Source organism: Dermacentor andersoni, chromosome 7 (genome assembly GCF_023375885.2).
Source record: "Dermacentor andersoni chromosome 7, qqDerAnde1_hic_scaffold, whole genome shotgun sequence".
NCBI lineage: Eukaryota > Metazoa > Arthropoda > Arachnida > Ixodida > Ixodidae > Dermacentor > Dermacentor andersoni.
Window position 1 is genome coordinate 21,056,934 of NC_092820.1, and position 19,012 is coordinate 21,075,945.

The 19,012-nt window shown below is 46.2% G+C and overlaps 1 protein-coding gene and 1 long non-coding RNA gene across 4 annotated transcripts in view; one reads left to right on the plus strand and one right to left on the minus strand.

Moving 5' to 3' along the window:
* Positions 1-15,570, minus strand: part of LOC126535662 (uncharacterized) — a 131,170-nt gene extending 115,600 nt beyond the window's left edge. Inside the window, exons 1-4 of one of the 3 annotated variants that reach the window (XM_055073171.2) lie at positions 15,284-15,570; positions 10,698-10,790; positions 5,975-6,079; positions 2,847-2,927 (exon numbers count right to left, since the gene is read on the minus strand). In XM_055073171.2, the coding sequence (XP_054929146.2) occupies positions 2,847-2,927; positions 5,975-6,079; positions 10,698-10,790; positions 15,284-15,295 (291 nt within the window). In that variant the 5' untranslated portion in view covers positions 15,296-15,570. The remainder of the gene's footprint in view (positions 1-2,846; positions 2,928-5,974; positions 6,080-10,697; positions 10,791-15,283) is intronic. The other 2 variants (XM_055073172.2, XM_050182467.3) reach the window with 2 other exon arrangements.
* A 155-nt stretch (positions 15,571-15,725) lies between these two features.
* LOC129385962 (uncharacterized) lies at positions 15,726-18,678 on the plus strand. The gene is made up of 3 exons (XR_008613428.2): positions 15,726-15,763; positions 16,791-16,855; positions 18,154-18,678. It is a non-coding gene; the product is annotated as an uncharacterized lncRNA (long non-coding RNA).
* Positions 18,679-19,012: the final 334 nt, after the last annotated feature.

Below are 19,012 nucleotides of genomic sequence, written 5' to 3' on the forward strand. Positions count from 1 at the left end.
TTAAGCATCACATACATACCAGCGATGCACTACCTATTCACGGATGGCCCTATTGCGTGTCACACGCTGAGCACTGGGTAACACAAGAGGAGCTTGATAAGATGCTTACTAAGGGCATCATTGAACCATCGTCGAGCTCGTGGGCTTCTCCTGTTGTCTTCGTAAAAAAGAAGGACAACACCTGGTGATTCTGCACAGGTTACCGCCATCTAAACAAGATAACAAAGAAGGATGTCTATCCACTGCCACACATAGACGACGCATCTGGCAACTTATTTGGTGTCCGCCCTGATCCCGCGACAGTTTGTGCTCTTCTCAATTTTCCTGTGCCAACCTGTGCCAGACGTCCGCAGCTTTGTAGGCCTTATGCTCTTATTTCTGTCGGTTTGTCAGAAATTTTTGCATAGTTGCTCAGCCTCTGACTGAACTTCTGAAGAAAGGCACCTCCTTTTCATGGGGTCCTGACCAAGCTGCTGCCTTCCAATGCCTTATCACCTTGCTCACTACTCTGCCAATTCTTGCTCACTTCAACCCACCTGCCCCAACAGATGCCCGTACAGATGCTAGTGGCTATGGAATTCGTGCGGTTTTAGCTCAGTGTCAACGTCGGCGTGACAAAGTTATTGCGTACGCAAGTCGCCTGCTTTCCCCCGCACGCTGAACACAATTACTCCATTACAGAGTGCAAGTGCCTTGCACTCGTATGTGCAGTGACCAAATTCCGCCATACTTATATGGTCGACCTTTCACTGTTACCATGGACCATCGTGCTCTCTGTTGGCTCTCGACACTTAAGGATCCAATGGGTCATCTAGGTCGCTGGGCACTACATCTTCAAGAATTCACCTACACAGTAGTGTACAAGTCCGGTAGGCTACAGCAGGACGCCAATTGTTTGTCTCGGCACCCCATCGACGCTCCAGACTCCAGTGATGCAACTGCTGGAATATTCATGCTCTCCGCCTTCCACCACATCGGCGAGGAGCAAGCACGTGATATATCACTGGCCTGCACTGAACAGAGGCAGCTGTCGCCTCATCAGCTGCCTCTATTCTGACCCGTCAGACCCCTTGCTTAGCTTGTTCCTCGTTTTGGACGGCATGTTATGCTGCCGAAATATGTGCACAGAAGGACACGAACTGCTGATAGTCATTCCTCCTCATCTTCGGGCAAATGTACTCGCGCAACTCCATGATGTCCGCACAGCTGGTCACTTGAGTGTTTCTAGGACCTATGACCGTATCCGGCGACAATTTTTCTGGCCTGGACTCTACTGTACCGTGCGACGTTATGTCACTGCTTGTAAACCATGCCAACGTCGTAAGAAGCCTGCTTTGCTTTCGGCTGGAACCCTCCAGCCAATTGATATACCCACCGAATTGTTTTATTGTGTTTTTATTTATTTATTTTATTTATTCAGAATACCGCTAAAGGCCCTCTCGCAGGAGGGTTTTACATAGGGGGGGGGGGGGGTGCAGTAACACATATAGATGTAATAAATGAGTAATAAGTTGAAAACAAAAATTGGGAACTGAAATGCACCTCGACCTGTTGGGCCCTTTCCCTACCAGAGCTGGAAATAAGTACATCGCCGTTGCAACAGATTATTCAACCCGCTATGCCGTCACGCGAGCCATCCAGACCAGTTGTGCTACCGACCTCGCAGACTTCCTGCTCCAAGACGTCATCTTACACGACGAAGCTCCTTGCCAGCTTCTCACAGACAGGGGCCGAACTTTTTATCTTGGGTTATTGAACATCTACTTCAGTCTTGTGCCACGAAGCACAAGTTCATGACAGCATACCACCCTCAAACAAACAGCCTCACTGAACGCCAGAACCGAACACTTACAGATATGCTCTCAACGTATGTCTCCTCAGATCATCATGATTGGATGCCGCGCTTCCATTTGTGACGTTCTCGTACAACTTGTCACGTCACCGCTCTCTATTCCCCCTTCTATCTCCTTTTTGGTTGTGACCTGACATTGCCTTTTGACACGCTCCTGCCAACTGCTCTCGAGTCCCTGTCTGAGTACGCTCACGATACTATAGGTACAGCCGCCCAGGTTCGCCAGGTTGCCCACCGTTGCCTTTCTGAGTCGCAGGCAAGACAGAAGTCTCTTTATGACAACTGTCATCGTGATGCCCAGTTTTCTGCCGGCGACCTCGTCGTCCTTTGTACTCCTTCATGGCATGTGGGCCTATCGCAAGAACTGCTCTCCCGGTACTCTGGCCTTTATCGCGTCGTCCAACAGCTCAGTGATGTGACTTATGAAGTAGCTCCAGCCGATGCATCCCCGTTGTCCACGTCAACTGATATAATCCACGTGGGTCGTCTCAAGCCATATAATGCCATCTAGAAGGCGCCGGGTTGGCGCTTTTGCCACCGGGGGTTATAGTCACGGTGCCACGAAAGGAACAAAGACGACGATGACCAACAAGACGAAAGAGACGGTGTAGTGGGGCTAACCTAACATTCGGTCATACTGGTTGTACCGGCCATATCTTCTGCAGAGGAAACACGGTCCCATTTATCTCTGCTCATTTCAATATGTTAAGCCAGAAAATAAGTAAAGCACAGCTTGGCCTTACAAGGACATTTTATAGCAGAAAGATGCACTACAGCACATTCCAGGTACTTTGCATGTCTGCTATATCAGTCAAGTAGCTGACTTAATTGACTCCACAATTAAAACAGTGAAAAGACATGAATGAGTGAGAAGATGACTGCGCTCGTATTGTCTTACTCATCTTTGTCCTTTGTGCTAGGTTAAGTAAGAAATCTAACCGATCAGCTCAAGCTAACACCTTACTTATTGGACTTAAGGAGCAAAGAAACTTACAGATGGTGGCTTACGAAGGGAATTGTCTTTGATGGCTGCACTGCTGAGCAGGTCAGCATTCTTCTTGTCTGCTTCAATTTCCTGGTGGCATGAGACAAGTTCATAGTACAGGACACAATGCTTTCTTTGGCAAAACAGTGAATGTGGGGGGTCCCACATTTCTATAACATTAATGGGGGAAGAATTGAGCAACACTAGAAATAATGGCAGGTGTAGGTCACTATCTCAGTGCACTAAGCACCCCGGAGGTCACCACATCGGGGGCAATTTAGAGACATACAATATTAGTAGGGCCCTTCGTTTTCAGGTAAAATCATCAGATAATTCTTTATTTTTGCACCCCAAACAAAGCATGAAAATTGGGTTAAACCTGATCTCTCCTTCCCGTTTTGACCTTTCATAAAGGGTAAGAATAAATGCAGGCATCACTTGTGTGAGCAAGTGGTCAAGATATATATATCACATTAATATTATGCCTGTGTGAATATGATATGTGCTTCCTTTTCATCCAACACTCAAGCAAAAACTGACATGGGCAATATATTCAGCACCTGCAGGCATTCAGTGAACAAAAGCTTGTTGTCCTTTAAGTGGCCGCATTTAGTACATGACTACCACAATGGCATATCACATTGCAGTTCCCACGCTTCATGCACATGTAAACAGTGATGATGCACCAGGAAGTGAACGCAGCACTGATGTTATTCTGCATTGCAAATGGTAGCTGTGATGTGGCGAGGTCATTTTCTCTACTAAGGTATGTTCAAATAAAGGTGCCAGATGGGGCTAGCTGGTATTCTATCAATTTTGTTGCACGGGCATTTAGAGCGATGCAGTAGAACAAGGACAACAAGCCTGACAGGTCTAGAATGGACAGAGAAATACTCAAAATGCAAATGGCAATGTATGTCTACAAGGGGTTGTAAGTTAAATAAATGCACCACACGTCTTAAGAAGCATGCCCGTGTGCTCTACTATTAGCGATTTTTTTTTCTTTGATAAAAGAAGTGCAAAGGATAAAGTAAACAAGGGATCACCAAGGATATTATTCCCATTTGTTTTCATTCAAAAGTGTGAATAATGCCCGATAGTGGGAACTTGTATAGATAAGTTCATCACATAACTTGGAAGCAACCCTGCTTGTCATTCAGTATCATGCAAGGGTTGAAGCTCATACGAGTTGGTAACGATGCATCTTGAAAGCGTTCACAGCACACACATACTTGGGAAGAGAGACAGGCAGAGTGAAAGAGTGCCGACCTCCAACTTGCTTTATTATTTTCCTAAAGAACTGAATAATTACACTGCCAAAAAGAAGGAAACAAGGCAAGGAACTGATATACAAGGAGAGCGACTGATATCCATCAAGTGTCATGATTCGAGCAAATGCCCACAGTGCTCTTTCATTCTGCCTGTCCCTCTCCTTAAAGGGACACTAAAGGTTACTATTAAGTCAACGTGGACTGTTGAAATACCATCACAGAAACCTCGAAACGCTTGTTTCGTGCCAAGGAGAGACTTATTTTAAGAGAAAATGCGTTCTGAAGCGTCCGCGTACCTCTAGCGCTGTTCAAATCGCCCGCCCTCCGATCGAGGAGTACTGACATCATCGTCTCATAGTGACGTTGCGCCATCGGTGAGTAGAACGGCGTCCGCAGACGGCGCTACGGCTTTTCTGCGCAAAACGCAAACGCGCGGCCAGAAAGAGAGCCAAGACAGAGCCGACAGCAGAGCGAAACCGGGAGTATGGTGGCTAGCGGAAAGAGAAACGAATTACGTCCCACATTACGTCCCACGGCACACGGAGAGTCCGTTTTCGTTAAACTATAAGCTGCGGCGAGCTCGCAGCGTGGTCGGCGTGGTCTGTGAGAAGTGACGAGCCTTTTCGCACTTGCAACAGGGCATAAAAAAAGTGCGAATCGACGCAAAACTCGGCCTAGAAACGTGCTTCGCCACAGCCAGGGCTCAATACGACCCAAGCTGGCACGACCCAGATGTTGTTTCCCGCACCGCCACCAGGCGCCGCTACTATACCTCAAACTTCAGCGCAAGACGCCCATAAGCTGGTACTTCATTCTATGACGCAAACTTCGACGCTCGTCGCAATGGACCCTGACACCGACAGATTGGCTCGTGATGGTGGGCTCAACTTCAGCGATTTGAACACCGACGAGCGCGACCTGCTGCTGAGGGCTCGCACTGCCGGCGTCGTTGCGTACTACGACGGCGGCCTCGACACCGGCTCTCCGGAGCGGGAAAGCAACGAGGGCTTCCCACGACATCACTTGGACGTGGCATTCTCGCTGCTTGTTCCAAATGAAACTTTCGCGAGCCAGCAGAACCCTCACAGCACGACACGATAACGAAACTACTGAAACTCCAAAGCGTGCGCGGCGCAGAGTCGAGCGCGCACAGTCGAGCAAAAACGAAACCTTTCGAACACCCATATTACTGAAGGGTAACCTCAAAATGTTATTTTTTCTTGGAATCGAATAGACGTAGACAAGTAGCATTTTTTTCCGTCTTATAATCAAATGAAATGATATTTTTAATACGAGTAGTTGAGTATTAGTAACACGAATTATGAGGAGTGCTTTCGTCATCGGGCTAGTACCGGAATGTCGCTGGGGGGTCTCAAATCGTGTCATGCATTTACCTCAATTTCTCGGTTACTAAAGCTCTGTTCGCGATTATATTGACGCCTTAGACGTTCTAGAACATTGCTCTACCACTTTAACTTGAGTTTCTGGTAACCTTTAGTGTCCCTTTAAGCATATGTGCACAAGATGAACACCTTCATGTTGTTGTCTCTGTCAGTGATTTAGCTTGTTTAAATAAAATTTTCGTCTCCAAAAGGAGACAAATGCTTGTGTTAATCATTTGTGAAAGTTACCAGAAAAAATCTCAAACTTTGGATTTCCAAAGAACCCAATTTATCCCCAATTTTCTCTTTGAAAATAACACAAAATTTTTATCCCTGAATTGAAAAAAAAAAGTATAAAACGTGAAATGTAAATATAAACGTACCTACAAATCAACAGTGAACTCGGAAAATAATGGGAAAGTACAAGTTACATAACTGGCACACTTAGCACATTGTGAAATAAGAAGTGAAATAATGTCCTCACTGCATGGCGTCGGAGCAGTTCTTCATTTTTACGCCTCATATCCTCCATGCGCTGCTGGACCAGTCGTTCCCGGTCCTCCCGGGACATTTCTCCAGTGGTAAGCGGCTGTGGTAAAAAGGAGTGTTGATGCTAAAGAAGGTAACGTCGATGTACATGGTGGTGAAAATTATTTGATGATTAGGTATTGATTTATCTCTATTCTGTCTCTTTTTCATGTTCATTAATCACTCATTTGGGTTATTTCGTATCTTATTCGTAAAGGATTTCACATGCAATTAGGTCAACCCTGTCTTTAGCATTGACACTTGGTTGACTCCTTGTTCTTTCTTCTTTTTTTTACCAGGAAGCCAGGTGGACCAATCCCGGAGTTAGTGCAGCCTATGGTGCAATATTGTCGCAGTGCTACGAAGATAGGAGACAATGACACGTATAACTAAAACAGTTTGTTTTAGTAGTCGAGCCAAAGAGATTACTTCTTCATCTTCTAATCCCCGCTAGGCTGATGCATGAGACAAAGCCTACTAAAGCTCTTATCGTTGTCTTTGTCGTCGACATAGAAGAGACGCTACATTTGCCTCCCTCTAAAAAGGAGCATTGCCCCGATGCTAGAGGAGGTCACTGGTGTGAAGTTCCTTGCACAGTCACTCAGTGACGTACAGTTTCATGCATAGTGCGTGCACAACTTCAGGCCAGTGTTGGCAGCGCCTCGTGCAATAGGGGCTACCTGGGACTACCTAGTATGTGACATCACTTAGGCGTAGTACTTGATATGGTCCGAAGTATCGCCTTAATAGCTTCTCGCATAGTCTTCGGATGGGCGTCCAAACCCACACTCTGTTGCCGGTTTCATAGGTTACTGGTCTATGGCGACCATTGTAGTAACCTGCGTCGAGTCCTGCTGTTGACAGATGCGTATGCGTACGAGCTGACTAGTTTCTTCAGTGCATTGTCTAAATGCATCTGCATCCGTGTGGGAGCATTGCATCCAACATCGTCCATACTTCCGTCCGTGAACAAGGCTGAACGGAGTCATCTGTGTTGTTTCTTGCTTAGCAGTGTTGTACGCAAAAGTTATATCAGGCAAGATCTCATTCCAATTTTTGTGTTCAACATCCACATACATGGAAAGCATGTCTTCAAGAGTTTTGTTTAGGTGCTCTGTGAGTCCGTAGGTTTGTGGATGGTAGGCTGTTGTTTTTCAGTGAGTCGTTCCACTGAGCATCAGAACATTATCTAAAAGCGCTGCCGTGAATGCAGTTCCTCTGTCTGTGATTATGATGGTTGGTGCACCATGTCTCAACGCAACATTCTCTATGAAAAATCGTGCCATCTCTGCTGCTGTGTTTTGTGGGAGAGCCTTTGTTAATGCGTAGCAAGTCAGATAATCAGTCGCAACAATAACCCAGCGGTTTCCTGCACTAGACGCAGGAAGTGGGCCCAAAAGGTCCATTCTGATCTGGTCAAATGGTGTGCATGGGACCGGAATGAGTTGTAGCAGGCTGGTTGATTTTGTTTGGCACGACTTGTGCCTCTGGCAATCGAGGCAAGTCCGTACATGATGTTTCATGGCCATGTTGAGTCTTGGACAGCAGTACCTTTGTCGTACTCTGTTCAGTGTACGCATGTAGTCTAAGAGGCCTGAAGTTACCTCGTTGTGACATGCTTGGAGTACTTCAGTCCGAAGGGGTGTAGGAAGGACCAGTAAATAGTTGCATCCAATGGGTGAAAAGTTCCTTTTGTTGAGAACACCGTTGAGTAAACAAAATGACGACAGGCCTCCTGAAAAAATTCCAAGAGCCTCAAGAGTTCGTCCATCTAATAAATTAATAAGGGCAAGCAACTCAGGGTCATCACGTTGTTGGTGTGCAACGGTGGCCGTATCAAGAACACCGAGGAATGGCATTTCATCTTCATGGGATGAAGCAGTTGATTCTATCTGAGACCGTGACAGGCAATCAACGTCGGTATGTCCTTTCTCCGACTTGAAGATGACCGTCATACCAAACTCTTGCAGCCTGAGGCTTCAGCATGTTAGTCGCCCAGAAGGATCTTTCAGCTTTGTCAGCCAGCATAGTGAATAATGATTACTGATAACTTTGAAAGTGCGGCTGTACAAATATGGGCGAAATTTCACAACCGCCCATACCTTCTCAGTTGTCGAGTAATTGACTTCTGTGTGCGAGAGCGTTCTGCTTGCATAGGCAATCACCCTTTCATCAATGTCCTGCAACTGCATGAGCACTGCTCTCAGACCAACATTGCTGGCATCAGTGTGAAGCGTCGTAGGGGCTGCTTCGTCAAAGTAGGCAAGTACTGGAGGTGTTTGTAGTCGTTGCCTCAGCTTATTAAATGCAGTTTTCTGTGCGTCGCCCCACACAAATGCCACATTGTCTCTTGTGAGTTGAGTTTATGGTGATGCAATGTGTGCAAAATCTGCAATAAACTGACGATAATACCCAGAGAGGCCCAGAAAGCGCCTGACAGCTTTTTTGTCAGATGGTATAGGGAACTGTGCGACAGCGGCAATTTTCTAAGGATCGAGACAAATACCAGCATGACTGACAATGTGACCAAGAAACTGCAGTTCCTCAACGCAAGAGTGGCATTTCTCTGGCTTCAGCATGAGGCCCGCCAACCGGATGGCTTGCAGAACCAGTTTCAGTCGTTGCAGGTGCTCGTCAAATGTTGCAGAAAACACAATGACGTAGTTGAGATAGACCAAGCAGGTTTTCCACTTTACCCATGATAGCACAGTATCCATGAGCCTTTGGAAAGTTGCGGGCACAGAGCACAAACCAAAGGGCAAAACTTTAAATTTGTACAGTCCGCCTGGTGTCACAAAAGCGGTTTTCTCACGGTCTCTTCAGCCCACCCCGATTTGCCAATATCCACTTTTCAAGTCCGTTGAGGAAAAGTAACGAGAGTGTTGAAGCCGGTCAAGGGAGTAATCTACACGTGGGAGTGGGAAGAAATCTTTCTTTGTAACCTGATTTAGCTTGCGGTAGTTGACACAAAAACTACCGGTGATGCCCAGGGGCTCTTGGTCGGTTGAATTATGTCATCTTCGAGCATTCTTGTTACTTGCTCCTGTATCGCTTCATGTTCTTCTAGATCCACACGATAAGGGTTTTGGCGAATTGATCTCGCCGTGTCTTCAGTGATTATTTGGTGCTTGGTTAAGGGCATGCAACCGACTCCTGATGTGGCAATCAAACGTGGCAATGAAAGATGCACCTCCTATGTTGACTCTCGCCGTACATTGTCCAGCAGGCATCAGTAACTGGCCTCCTGCAGTCCTTATTTGGGACCCTGTCCACGGTGTCTATTTTCTTGAAATTAACTGCAAGGTCTTGACTTATTATGGAGAAGTCAGCACCAGTGTTGACCAAAGCTGTCACTTGCTGCCCGTCAACAAAAAAAATAAGGTCTGCACTTACAACTTCGTTGCTGTTACAGCTCGTTGGCTTCATAGTGTCCTGTGGAGGAAGCAACAGGGGCAACAGGGGCAACAGAAACTAAAGGCGGCGACCGCCTTTAGTTTCCCCGGCGTGGGCTAGGTGACTTCCTGTACCTGAGGTCAGTGAAAGCGCGCCGTATTGGTGCAGACGAATATGTAGAAGATGGAGATTGCGACCGATGGCCTATGTTGGCCTGACAATTCGGCAGTGACTCATCGTCATTGGCTCGGCGATCGTCAAAAGGATAGCGTGTGGCTGGAGACCCTTGAAAAGGAGCTTGGCGGCGTAGCGAGTAGCTGTCGTTGGCACGTCAACCGTCAAACCATGGGCGAAGAGGTACAACGTGATGCCAGCAATCACGGCAAATGTGGCCAACACTACCACAGTTGAAACAGAGTGGGCATTGATCTGCAGTCTGCCATACGTCCGTTTTCCGAAGCTGTGGACATCTCAGAGGCTCTTCCTGGGATGACCAAGGTGTGGCAGTCAACGGCTGGCGGTATCAACATAACAGGTGGTGAACATCACACCGCAGCGGCATAGTTCATGGAATGCGGCTGAGGACTAAGGTTCAGAGATGACAACGCTTGCCTGATTTCGTCACGTACGACTGCGGCGACAGGCGTCGATGGGGGTTCCACTGTCAGATTCGCGAGCTCTTGAATTTCTTCACGAACAATCTCTCTAATCAGATTATGCAGAGAGCTCTGAGTGTCAACAGTTATGGTGGCGGCATTGACCACGTTGCTGCTGGACAAGCCACCTTACTGCCTGCATCGTTGTCGAAGTGCTCGCTCCAATAGCAGTAGCTTTCTTGATAAAATCAGCCATGGTACTTGGTGGATTGTGCACCAGTCCGGGGAACAACTGCTCTTTCACGCCGCGCATGAGGTAGTGTAACTTCTTATCTGTCATGTTTGGGTCGGCTCTACGACACAGACAGGCCATGTCCTCGGCGAACATTGTGACAATGTATTTGAGTTTCTGAAACCCGAAACCTGCTGGGCACGGTCCCGTCGGTTGACACTCGCAAGGGTGTCAAGGAGCTACTGGGGGAAGTCACTCCATGTCGATAGACTGCCTTCTCGTCTTTCATACCACGTCCGAGCACTATCGCCAAGAGCAAAATAGACATTAGTGAGCTTTTGTTTAGAACTCCACTCAATGATCTTGGCAATGCGCTCAAATTGGTCAAGTCAGTCTTCGATGTATTCAAAGGCGCCACCGTGAAAGCGATCCGGAATCCGTTGTTGAAGAAGGGTTACCTGTGGCGGGCTGGACAAACGGACGCTTTCGGGATCCTGTGGCAGGCTGGCGTCGGCCATGGACAGTGATGGGCAGTGTCTGGACGAAGGTTCCTGCAAGGGGGTGAGCTCTGGAGCAAGGCCTTGCAACCAATGACTGAAACGATGCACAGGCGTTGCAACGGGCGACAGTGTAAGGGCTGGATGAACGACTACCAGGAGAGTCCGGAGCATCGGGTTGTCGTACCCTGCATCTCCACCAGTGTCGTGGTGCAACAAAGACAGGAGACGAGGACAAGTATAACAAAAACAGTTTGTTTTAGTAGTCAAGCCTAGAGATTACTTCTTCGTCTTCTTATCTCTGCTAGGCTGATGCACGTGATGAAGCCTACTAGAGCTCCCATCATTGTTCTTGTCGATATAAAAGAGACGCGGCAATATGTGGTTAATTTTCTACTACATTTACACTAATTATGCATATATCGCTAATTTTACCTTCTATAATTCTTGCTTCTGGTGGGCACTGCCGAAGCCACCTTCCAGACACCATAGCCTTGTGCGAGCCCTGCTTAGCCCAAGAAAACTCGCTCCATTTTACAAAAGTGTGCCATATAGCAGCTGTCTATATCTATGGCAGAGCGCCCTTTACAGGGGTATAGTGCAATGTTGTTGATTTTCTACTTATTGGCATTAATTACATTCATATCATTCATTTTACTTACTCTGCAAATAAATCTAGCTTCTTGCCTTGTTGAGACCTACATTTTGATACCTCTTATGACTCGCTATGATGCTCTGGTTGCACAAAAGAGACATTATTTTTTTCTGGAAGTGATTACAAGATACACAGATATGCTAAACCCATGTGAAGTCTGCTAAGAGGACCTTGTCTTCAAAAAGAACACAGCAGTGGCAACCGATTACCACACAGGGAAGCCTGATGGAAGCATTAAAATCCATACACTGCATGGGGCTCCTTCCCAGCTTAGTGCCCACAATACATGATCGATAACCTCTGAATGAGACTTCACTGTCAGCACTTAGCATTATTCGCCTGTCTTCCTATCGGTTCGTAAAACCCTAAAGCTGAATCTGCGCTAACTCATGTAACCTCCTCTTCTTTTTTCCTTTTACATGTAGGAGTATCGACAACAAAAAACAGCCACGACACTCAAATGCATTATCTACATATTTTCATATTTGGCAACAGTGGGTGCAAATATAAATAAATGCTAAAACATGCCGCTCCTTTAGATGCAATTGTGCGTTTTCATGCAAACAAAACTAGTGGAGGTCGCAGCAGTGAAATTGAACATGAAAGGGAAAAATTGTCATCCATCTTAGAGTAGCATAAAGCAATGTACCTATACAGTTTCTCAGAAAGCAAGATTTGCAGTTGAAAAAAAAATTGCTTCACATCCGGGGACCGAACCTGAGACCAAGGCCTTTTCGGAGTGGTCCCTCTACCATCTGAGATAGCATGAGATAACAGAAGGCAAGTAGATTGCAGGGTAAGGCAAAATTGTTCGACAACTTAGGGAAAGCGTAGGGAAAAAGGGATAGTAGAGTGACCAATTCGGAAAGGAACTGGTTTCAGGTCAATGCCTGGAGAAAGACAATTGTTTTTAATTGAGGTTTCTTCAAAAGAAACCTGTATGTGTTTCATTTGTAGCATCATGCTACTGTCAAGTGGATGAGAATTTCATGGCTATATGAGCTTGATGGTACATCATCTACTACTACTAGCAGTAGTAGTATATTATTGTGTTAAGGACAAATGGTAGAATGAAATGAATGGCCGTGGACATCATAACAGCATCATTTCCCTGTGGACATCTGAACTGTTATGCAGCCCTGGGAAAAATATAGGCTAATACTCAAGTTAGACGGGCAGATTTAGTGACACTTTGACCAAGTGCACTTTGCCTCGCCGAGTGTCACTTCAGCGGCGTTATGGCAGCGTGACGCTGAACAGCAAAAAGAAGTGTCATTCAGGATTAATGATAAAGCAATTTAGAATTGTACAGCTATTGGTAGAGCTAGACATTATTGATAGCATTTTGATCTTTAGAAGTGATTTAGAAGCCAAAAGCCTAATGAAATGCAGAAGGATACACAGCACGCCATACGTCCAGCAGCATAGCCTGCCAGGCGTGAACGGGAGATGAAACTAATGAGACACATGTGGTGACGGCACATATGGTAGCCTCACAGGTGTACTCGCTGAACATACTTGGAGTGGAAGCGCAAGGAGAGAAGAATTCTGTGTCCAGGTGAAATGCCGGGAGGGGTGGGAGTGACTTAAACAAGGGGCAGTTAATTTAGAGGCTTACAAACATCGTCGAGTGTTCGTACGAAGCAAAACCGGCTTCTCTCTAGCAGACAGCATGGATGCTCCTACGCCATGACAACGTGCAACCCACGTGATGGAAGCAGAATGCTATCGTCATGAGCCAAGGCAAGACCATCGCATCCAAGCAAACTAAAGCAAATGCACTTCATCGCAGCCAAGTGAGTTTGCTGAACACATTGGCTGGAAAGCGCACTCCGCAGCAAGTGTCTGACAGCCTGCAAGTGACACTACATGCGAAGTGCACTCGCTCGAAGTGCCACTAAATTTGCCCATCTGACTCGGGTATAATATGATAGGGGGAGAGAAATGTTACAATAAAATATATGTAAACAAAATAGAAGGATGTAGGTGATTTGTTGTAGTGCAGTCGCAATGACATGAATACAGAGGGCATAGTGTATTGCATCATGTGCCTTCAATGTCTGTGTAGTTGTGCCTGCAGTGAAACAAATTTGAAGGCGATTTCATTCAAATTTTTAACCATGTGGATTTGTGCAGAACTGATTTGCCTGACACAAAAGTTAGGAGAACGCCTCTTCATCTACTAACATGACGCCCAGTGATTAAGTTGTATTGCTGGCATGCGTATTGTAGACGGAACGCAAGTAAAATTCCTGACATTTGTGATGGGCATTGTCAATGTATGTGTGTGGCTAGGTTTCGAACAAGCTATTTGTTGAAATTTAATGCTCATTGCATGTACTTCATGTCGGTCCTTGTTTAACTGTGCATTAAACTTGTCCCCGCACCACAGCAACAATGCTGTAGGTTAATCGCTGCCAGGTACTACAAGATAGTTTTCCCGAAAACGATGGGCCTCAAGAAAATGTCACCGTGCAGACTTACGCACCGATAGTTTTCTTCTGTAGTAAACAACGAACTTAACTTGGATAGCATAACAAACGAGATTGGGCGAGACATCGGTCTAAAACAAAATACATGCAGTAAATAATAACACCTCTGTTATTCATAGTGCGGCCAAATTAACTGCACCAGACTATTTACTTGTATTGTCTGTAATTCAGCAATCACAAATATAAAATTTTAGGACACCTTGCAGTCGTGTCAGTTTCTGTCAACCTTCAGGCAGGGTGCGATGCCACAGGAAAACACGGCGGCCCACAAATCATCGTACTGTAGCACACCATCAGCCTGGCCATGCCCACTGCAGGACCAAAGGCCTCTCCCATACTTCTCCAAGTACCCTGGTCATGTGCTAATTGTGGCCATGATGTCCCTGCAAACTTCTTAATCTCATCCGTCCACCTAACTTTCTGCCGCCCCCTGCTATGCTTCCATTCTCTTGGAATCTACTCCGTAACCCTTAATGACCACCGGTTATTTTCCCTCCTCATTACATACCCTGCCCATTTCTTTTTCTTGATTTCAACTAAGATGTCATTAACTCACGTTTGTTCCCTCACACAATCAGCTCTCTTCTTATCCCCCTTAACGTTACACCTATCATTCTCCTTTCCATAGCTCGTCCCTACCCCTTGTGCAGCGCGGTTGAGGTGTCCTCTGCTGAGAGACAGTTACTGCGCTGCACTTTACCCCAACCTTTCCTCCCCATCATCAAGAATCTCCTTCTCTCTCCATAGCTCGTTGCGTAGTCCTCAATTTCAGTAGAACCCTTTTCGTAAGCTTCCAGGTTTCTGCCCCGTAAGCGAGTACTGGTAAGAAACAGCTGTTACACTTTTCTCTTGAGGGATAGTGGCAACCTGCTGTTCATGATCTGAGAATGCCTGCCAAACGCACCCCAGCCTATTTCTTTCTTCTGATTATTTCAGTCTCATGATCCGGATCCGGGGTCGCTACCTGGCCTAAGTAGATGTATTCCCTTACCGCTTCCAGTGCCTCGCTACCTATCGTAAACTGCTGTTCTCTTTCGAGACTGTTAAACATTAGTTTTCTGCAGATTAATTTTTATACCCACCCTTCTGCTTTGCCTGTCCAGGTCAGTGAGCATGCATTGCAATTGGTCCCCTGAGTTACTAAGCAAGGCAATAGCACAACCGCGGTTCAATGAATAGACATTCGCCTCCGAAGCACAATGAAGACGCAGTCATCAAGAACCTATGCAAAACTGCACAAGTTTTTCAGTAGCAGCTAACGCGATCGAGTGTCGCGTTTGCGATGTTGTTCCACTTGCGACGTGTTCTCACAGTTCAGTCAAAAATGCTCAGTAGGGTGAGGACAAACTCAAAGTGAAATAACATTTGTTTTATAGTGGGCAATTGTGCTTGGTGCTTACCTGCGCCGACATTTCGTGGTTGCTTTCGACTGGTCACACCACGACGAAAGCTCGATCAGCTCACAAGCGGCACTGCGCGACTAACCACCACGTTTCCAGAAGCACTCTTCGAAAGCGCAAGCAGCAATCACGAAGCAGTGAAATAGCCAGTTCGCAACACAAGCAACACGCACGTACCCAGCGGATCGCACTACGTACCGGCAAAAAACACGACAAACGCTACAGAGCTGTCAGAACATCCACGATGTTATTTCGACGGCGTGGCATTGTCTTTGGACAAGCACATCATAACTGGATTTCTCCGCTCTGTCTGCGCATGCGCGAGGAACAGTGGTTGCGAGAGAGAAATGTGGGGACTTTCGGTCCTTGACATTTCTGTTCGCCTAGGTACTACGGGGAAGAAAGTTGTTAGCTCCGTTTGTCCCTATCGAGCTGGCAGACAGAATGCGTGGCCGGCAAAGCGAAGAAGCCGTGTCCGAGGTGAGTTTGTAGCAATTTTGTTGCGACGGTAGCATATTAAATTTTTATAGTCCCAGGGGGATACGTTTGGAAGTGGGGTGTCTTCTCCATGACTTTAGTTGCAAAGCATTACGTCGTGTCGTTGCATTGTTCATTAGTGTCGTTGAGCATACCACACACTTCAGAGAAATCGCGGGAACGGAAACAGTTTACGAATTCAACTGCCGTGCCGTTGCATTAGTTCTTAATGTAACTGAGCATCCAACACACTTGGAGATTCGTGGGAATGGGACATTTTGTACTCTGTTTGTGAAAGTACTAAAACTTGCGTCGCCATGCAATCTGACCCGTAGGTCGTTGCGAGAGCTGTACAGCCGCACTGGCAAAACACTACGCCCTGCTGATGAATACGGAACAAATGTATGCTAAAGAACAATGGTCGTCATGCAATTTCATAGCAGCAGACCGTTGTGAAAGCTGTACAGTAACACTGATATTAGCTACGTGGTGCAGATTCGTAGCGATTCTGAGGTGCTTGTGCGCAAGGGTAATTAATGAAGGAGCGCGTATTACTAATCCCGGTTGTTACGATGTCTAGCTCATATACGGGGCGCTCTATGTGGGCGAAACAACGGCTCAGATCGCTACAACCGCGTGCGAAATAGCTCTGAAGGCCTGCGAGTACACTTGTTCGGCGTCTCCGTGCTTGTACTGCGACAGGAGACGTGACATATCCTTTGGGAGTGGCCGCTTTCCACTCTTGGTATGCTTCGCCGCAATACACTGCCCATGCTTGATTGCCCGACACTGGTGCCTTGCGGCGCAGCTGACTTTACGCAAACGGCATTATGCAACGCTCGAGCCATCTTGTCCGTTACTGCGGATAGAGAACGCATGCACGTTCAAGCTATTTCAGCCGCATCATTTTGTCGATGTTCACCCCCCTTTAATTAATGAAGACGATAACGTACGCCTGTGTGGGTGATTTAAAAGATTGATAAAATGTCTCGTAACCTATGTGCAGTCAGTCAAAAATCTATTTATGCAGGTGTCCACGCTCCTGTAAAAAAATGCAATTCAGTGATGACCTTCTGGAGGTGGATCCGCGCCTATGTAAGCACAGCCGGCTCATCAGTCACAAAGTAGGAGCTGAAGGGAACTTTTTAATGCTCATTATACGACATTGATGGCAATTAATTTGTGGTCAGCCAGTGACAAACGCATTGCACTAAACAGTGAGACTTCGTCTTAATCTGCAATGCTTATGTGGCCGACAGGATAGCAAAAGGTGAAAACAATGTTTTCATACAAGGCAAGTCATACATGTAGTGGAATTGTGTTTATCGTTGGTGTAATGTTAACGTACTTTCTGAAGTCCAAATTAGTTTCCGTTGGTCCAGGTGCTTCTACTGGAAACATCCAAACTATGATTTATCAAATCAGTTTGCCGTCTTGTAATTTTAGAAATTTTCCTGTGGTCTTAAGTCTTTTCTGAATCTGGAAGAGCTGGCTGATTGCACATTTAATCTCGAGATAGCTCACACACTTCCAGCAGCACAGGTTACCACAGTTTGTTGAGTGCAGATGAGCACTGCAAATTCAATCATATTGATGAGGCACCGATCTAATGCCGCTCACTCTTGCCAGAGCACTTTTTCAACTCGTACTGTTCTTGTTTCTTACACCTTCCATTTGCAGCATCTGGGCTAAGGCACAACAGCAATAACATTTCTAGCAGAAAATGATTGCTCCTTGGCATCTGATCACCCCGTTCATTTGCTACTTCAATTTTTTTTTTATGTGATGCTCTTGCATTGACAATACCAGGCTGTTCTCCATGCGTTTCCTTGTACTCTTTCTGTCCGCTTCTTCCTCGACATACCGTACATGCCTTCAGTCTTGTCCTTTTGTCTCTCTCCTCCAGAACCTGCAACTTTCGACAACCACTCCCCAGCATTATTTTACGTTTTTGTGATAGTGCCTGGCTCTTTGTTGCTGATGCCGCACGTTCACTTTGCAATGGTTTATTAGACCACATACATAAATCATTAATTGCTGTATCAAAGCTTGAACCTCCAGCACTTCTGCAAAATTGATGCAGAAGTGGAAACAAAGATTACACTTCATTCCTTACCACAGCTTACTATGTCTGCATCAAAGCTTGATACTACCAACACGTCTGCAGTGTTGTTGCCCGTGCTTCCTGAACAGGAAAGCCAGCTGCTCCAGTTCACAAGGGTAGAACAACTGCTAAGTGATTGAGCTATCTGCTTGTGCTGCATTTTGTTGCCACAGGCTGTACAAGGTGATGGCTTGTGTTAACGGCTGCAGAAACCGCATCTTTTTGCCTGCTGCATTCCTTTGTCATGCATTGAACGTGTCTGCTTCCGTTTCCATTGCTATTTTTACAGCGAAGCTGTATATGGCTGGGTTCTGACCAAAAGTGCATACATCGACAGGGTGTGTAGAAAAAAGTTGCGTCGACAAAATTGAATCCACAGTAGCCTGCTGTGCGCCGGCGGTGCTCAGTGGCTCTGGAGTGGATGGCGGAATAATAAAACGCCATTGTGTACCCACCAATGTCTGTGCCTCGCTTTCTTGTGATGTCGACATCGCTCTAGCGACGTTATCAGCAGTTTCACTTTGGTAATGCTATGGCCAGGACGCACGTAGTCCGTACTGAAAGAGAACAATGTGCATGTAAAGAGCACCGGTGTGAGCAACAGTGTGAATGGGCATGAAGGCAACAGGCAGCTGCTATAGCCGGACGCGTCTTGTCCGCAGATCCGTAATGTCGGATAGCTGCTCTGTGACCGATGAACAGCGTGCCCGTGAGGATCACCTTTACGAACAGAAGCGGGAGTGGGCGCGAAAGCATTGGCGACCAATTGCAGTATATCACAGTGACCACAAAGCAATGGTTACCATGGTGACAAAGTAAATAGAAAATAAAAGATAACGAAGTTGTGTGTATGTGTCTTTATTCAATCAATATAGCAATTAACCATATATAACTCAATATACTTATCAACAAGTACAGCTTCAGCTGGTCTTCCATCTTCACATAGTGGAAGGGCTCTGAATTGTATTTTTTTTAATCATTTGTCATCAAACTCAATTGCGCATTTTCTTTTTGTGATGCTACAGCCTGTTTTGTGCCATTACTGTTTTCTCTGCTTTCGCCTATTCTGCAGCAGTTGCTGGCATTGTCTCTTGCCTAGGTGTTGGTCCGCATGACATGCTAGAGACGCCATAGACAGATTAATCACA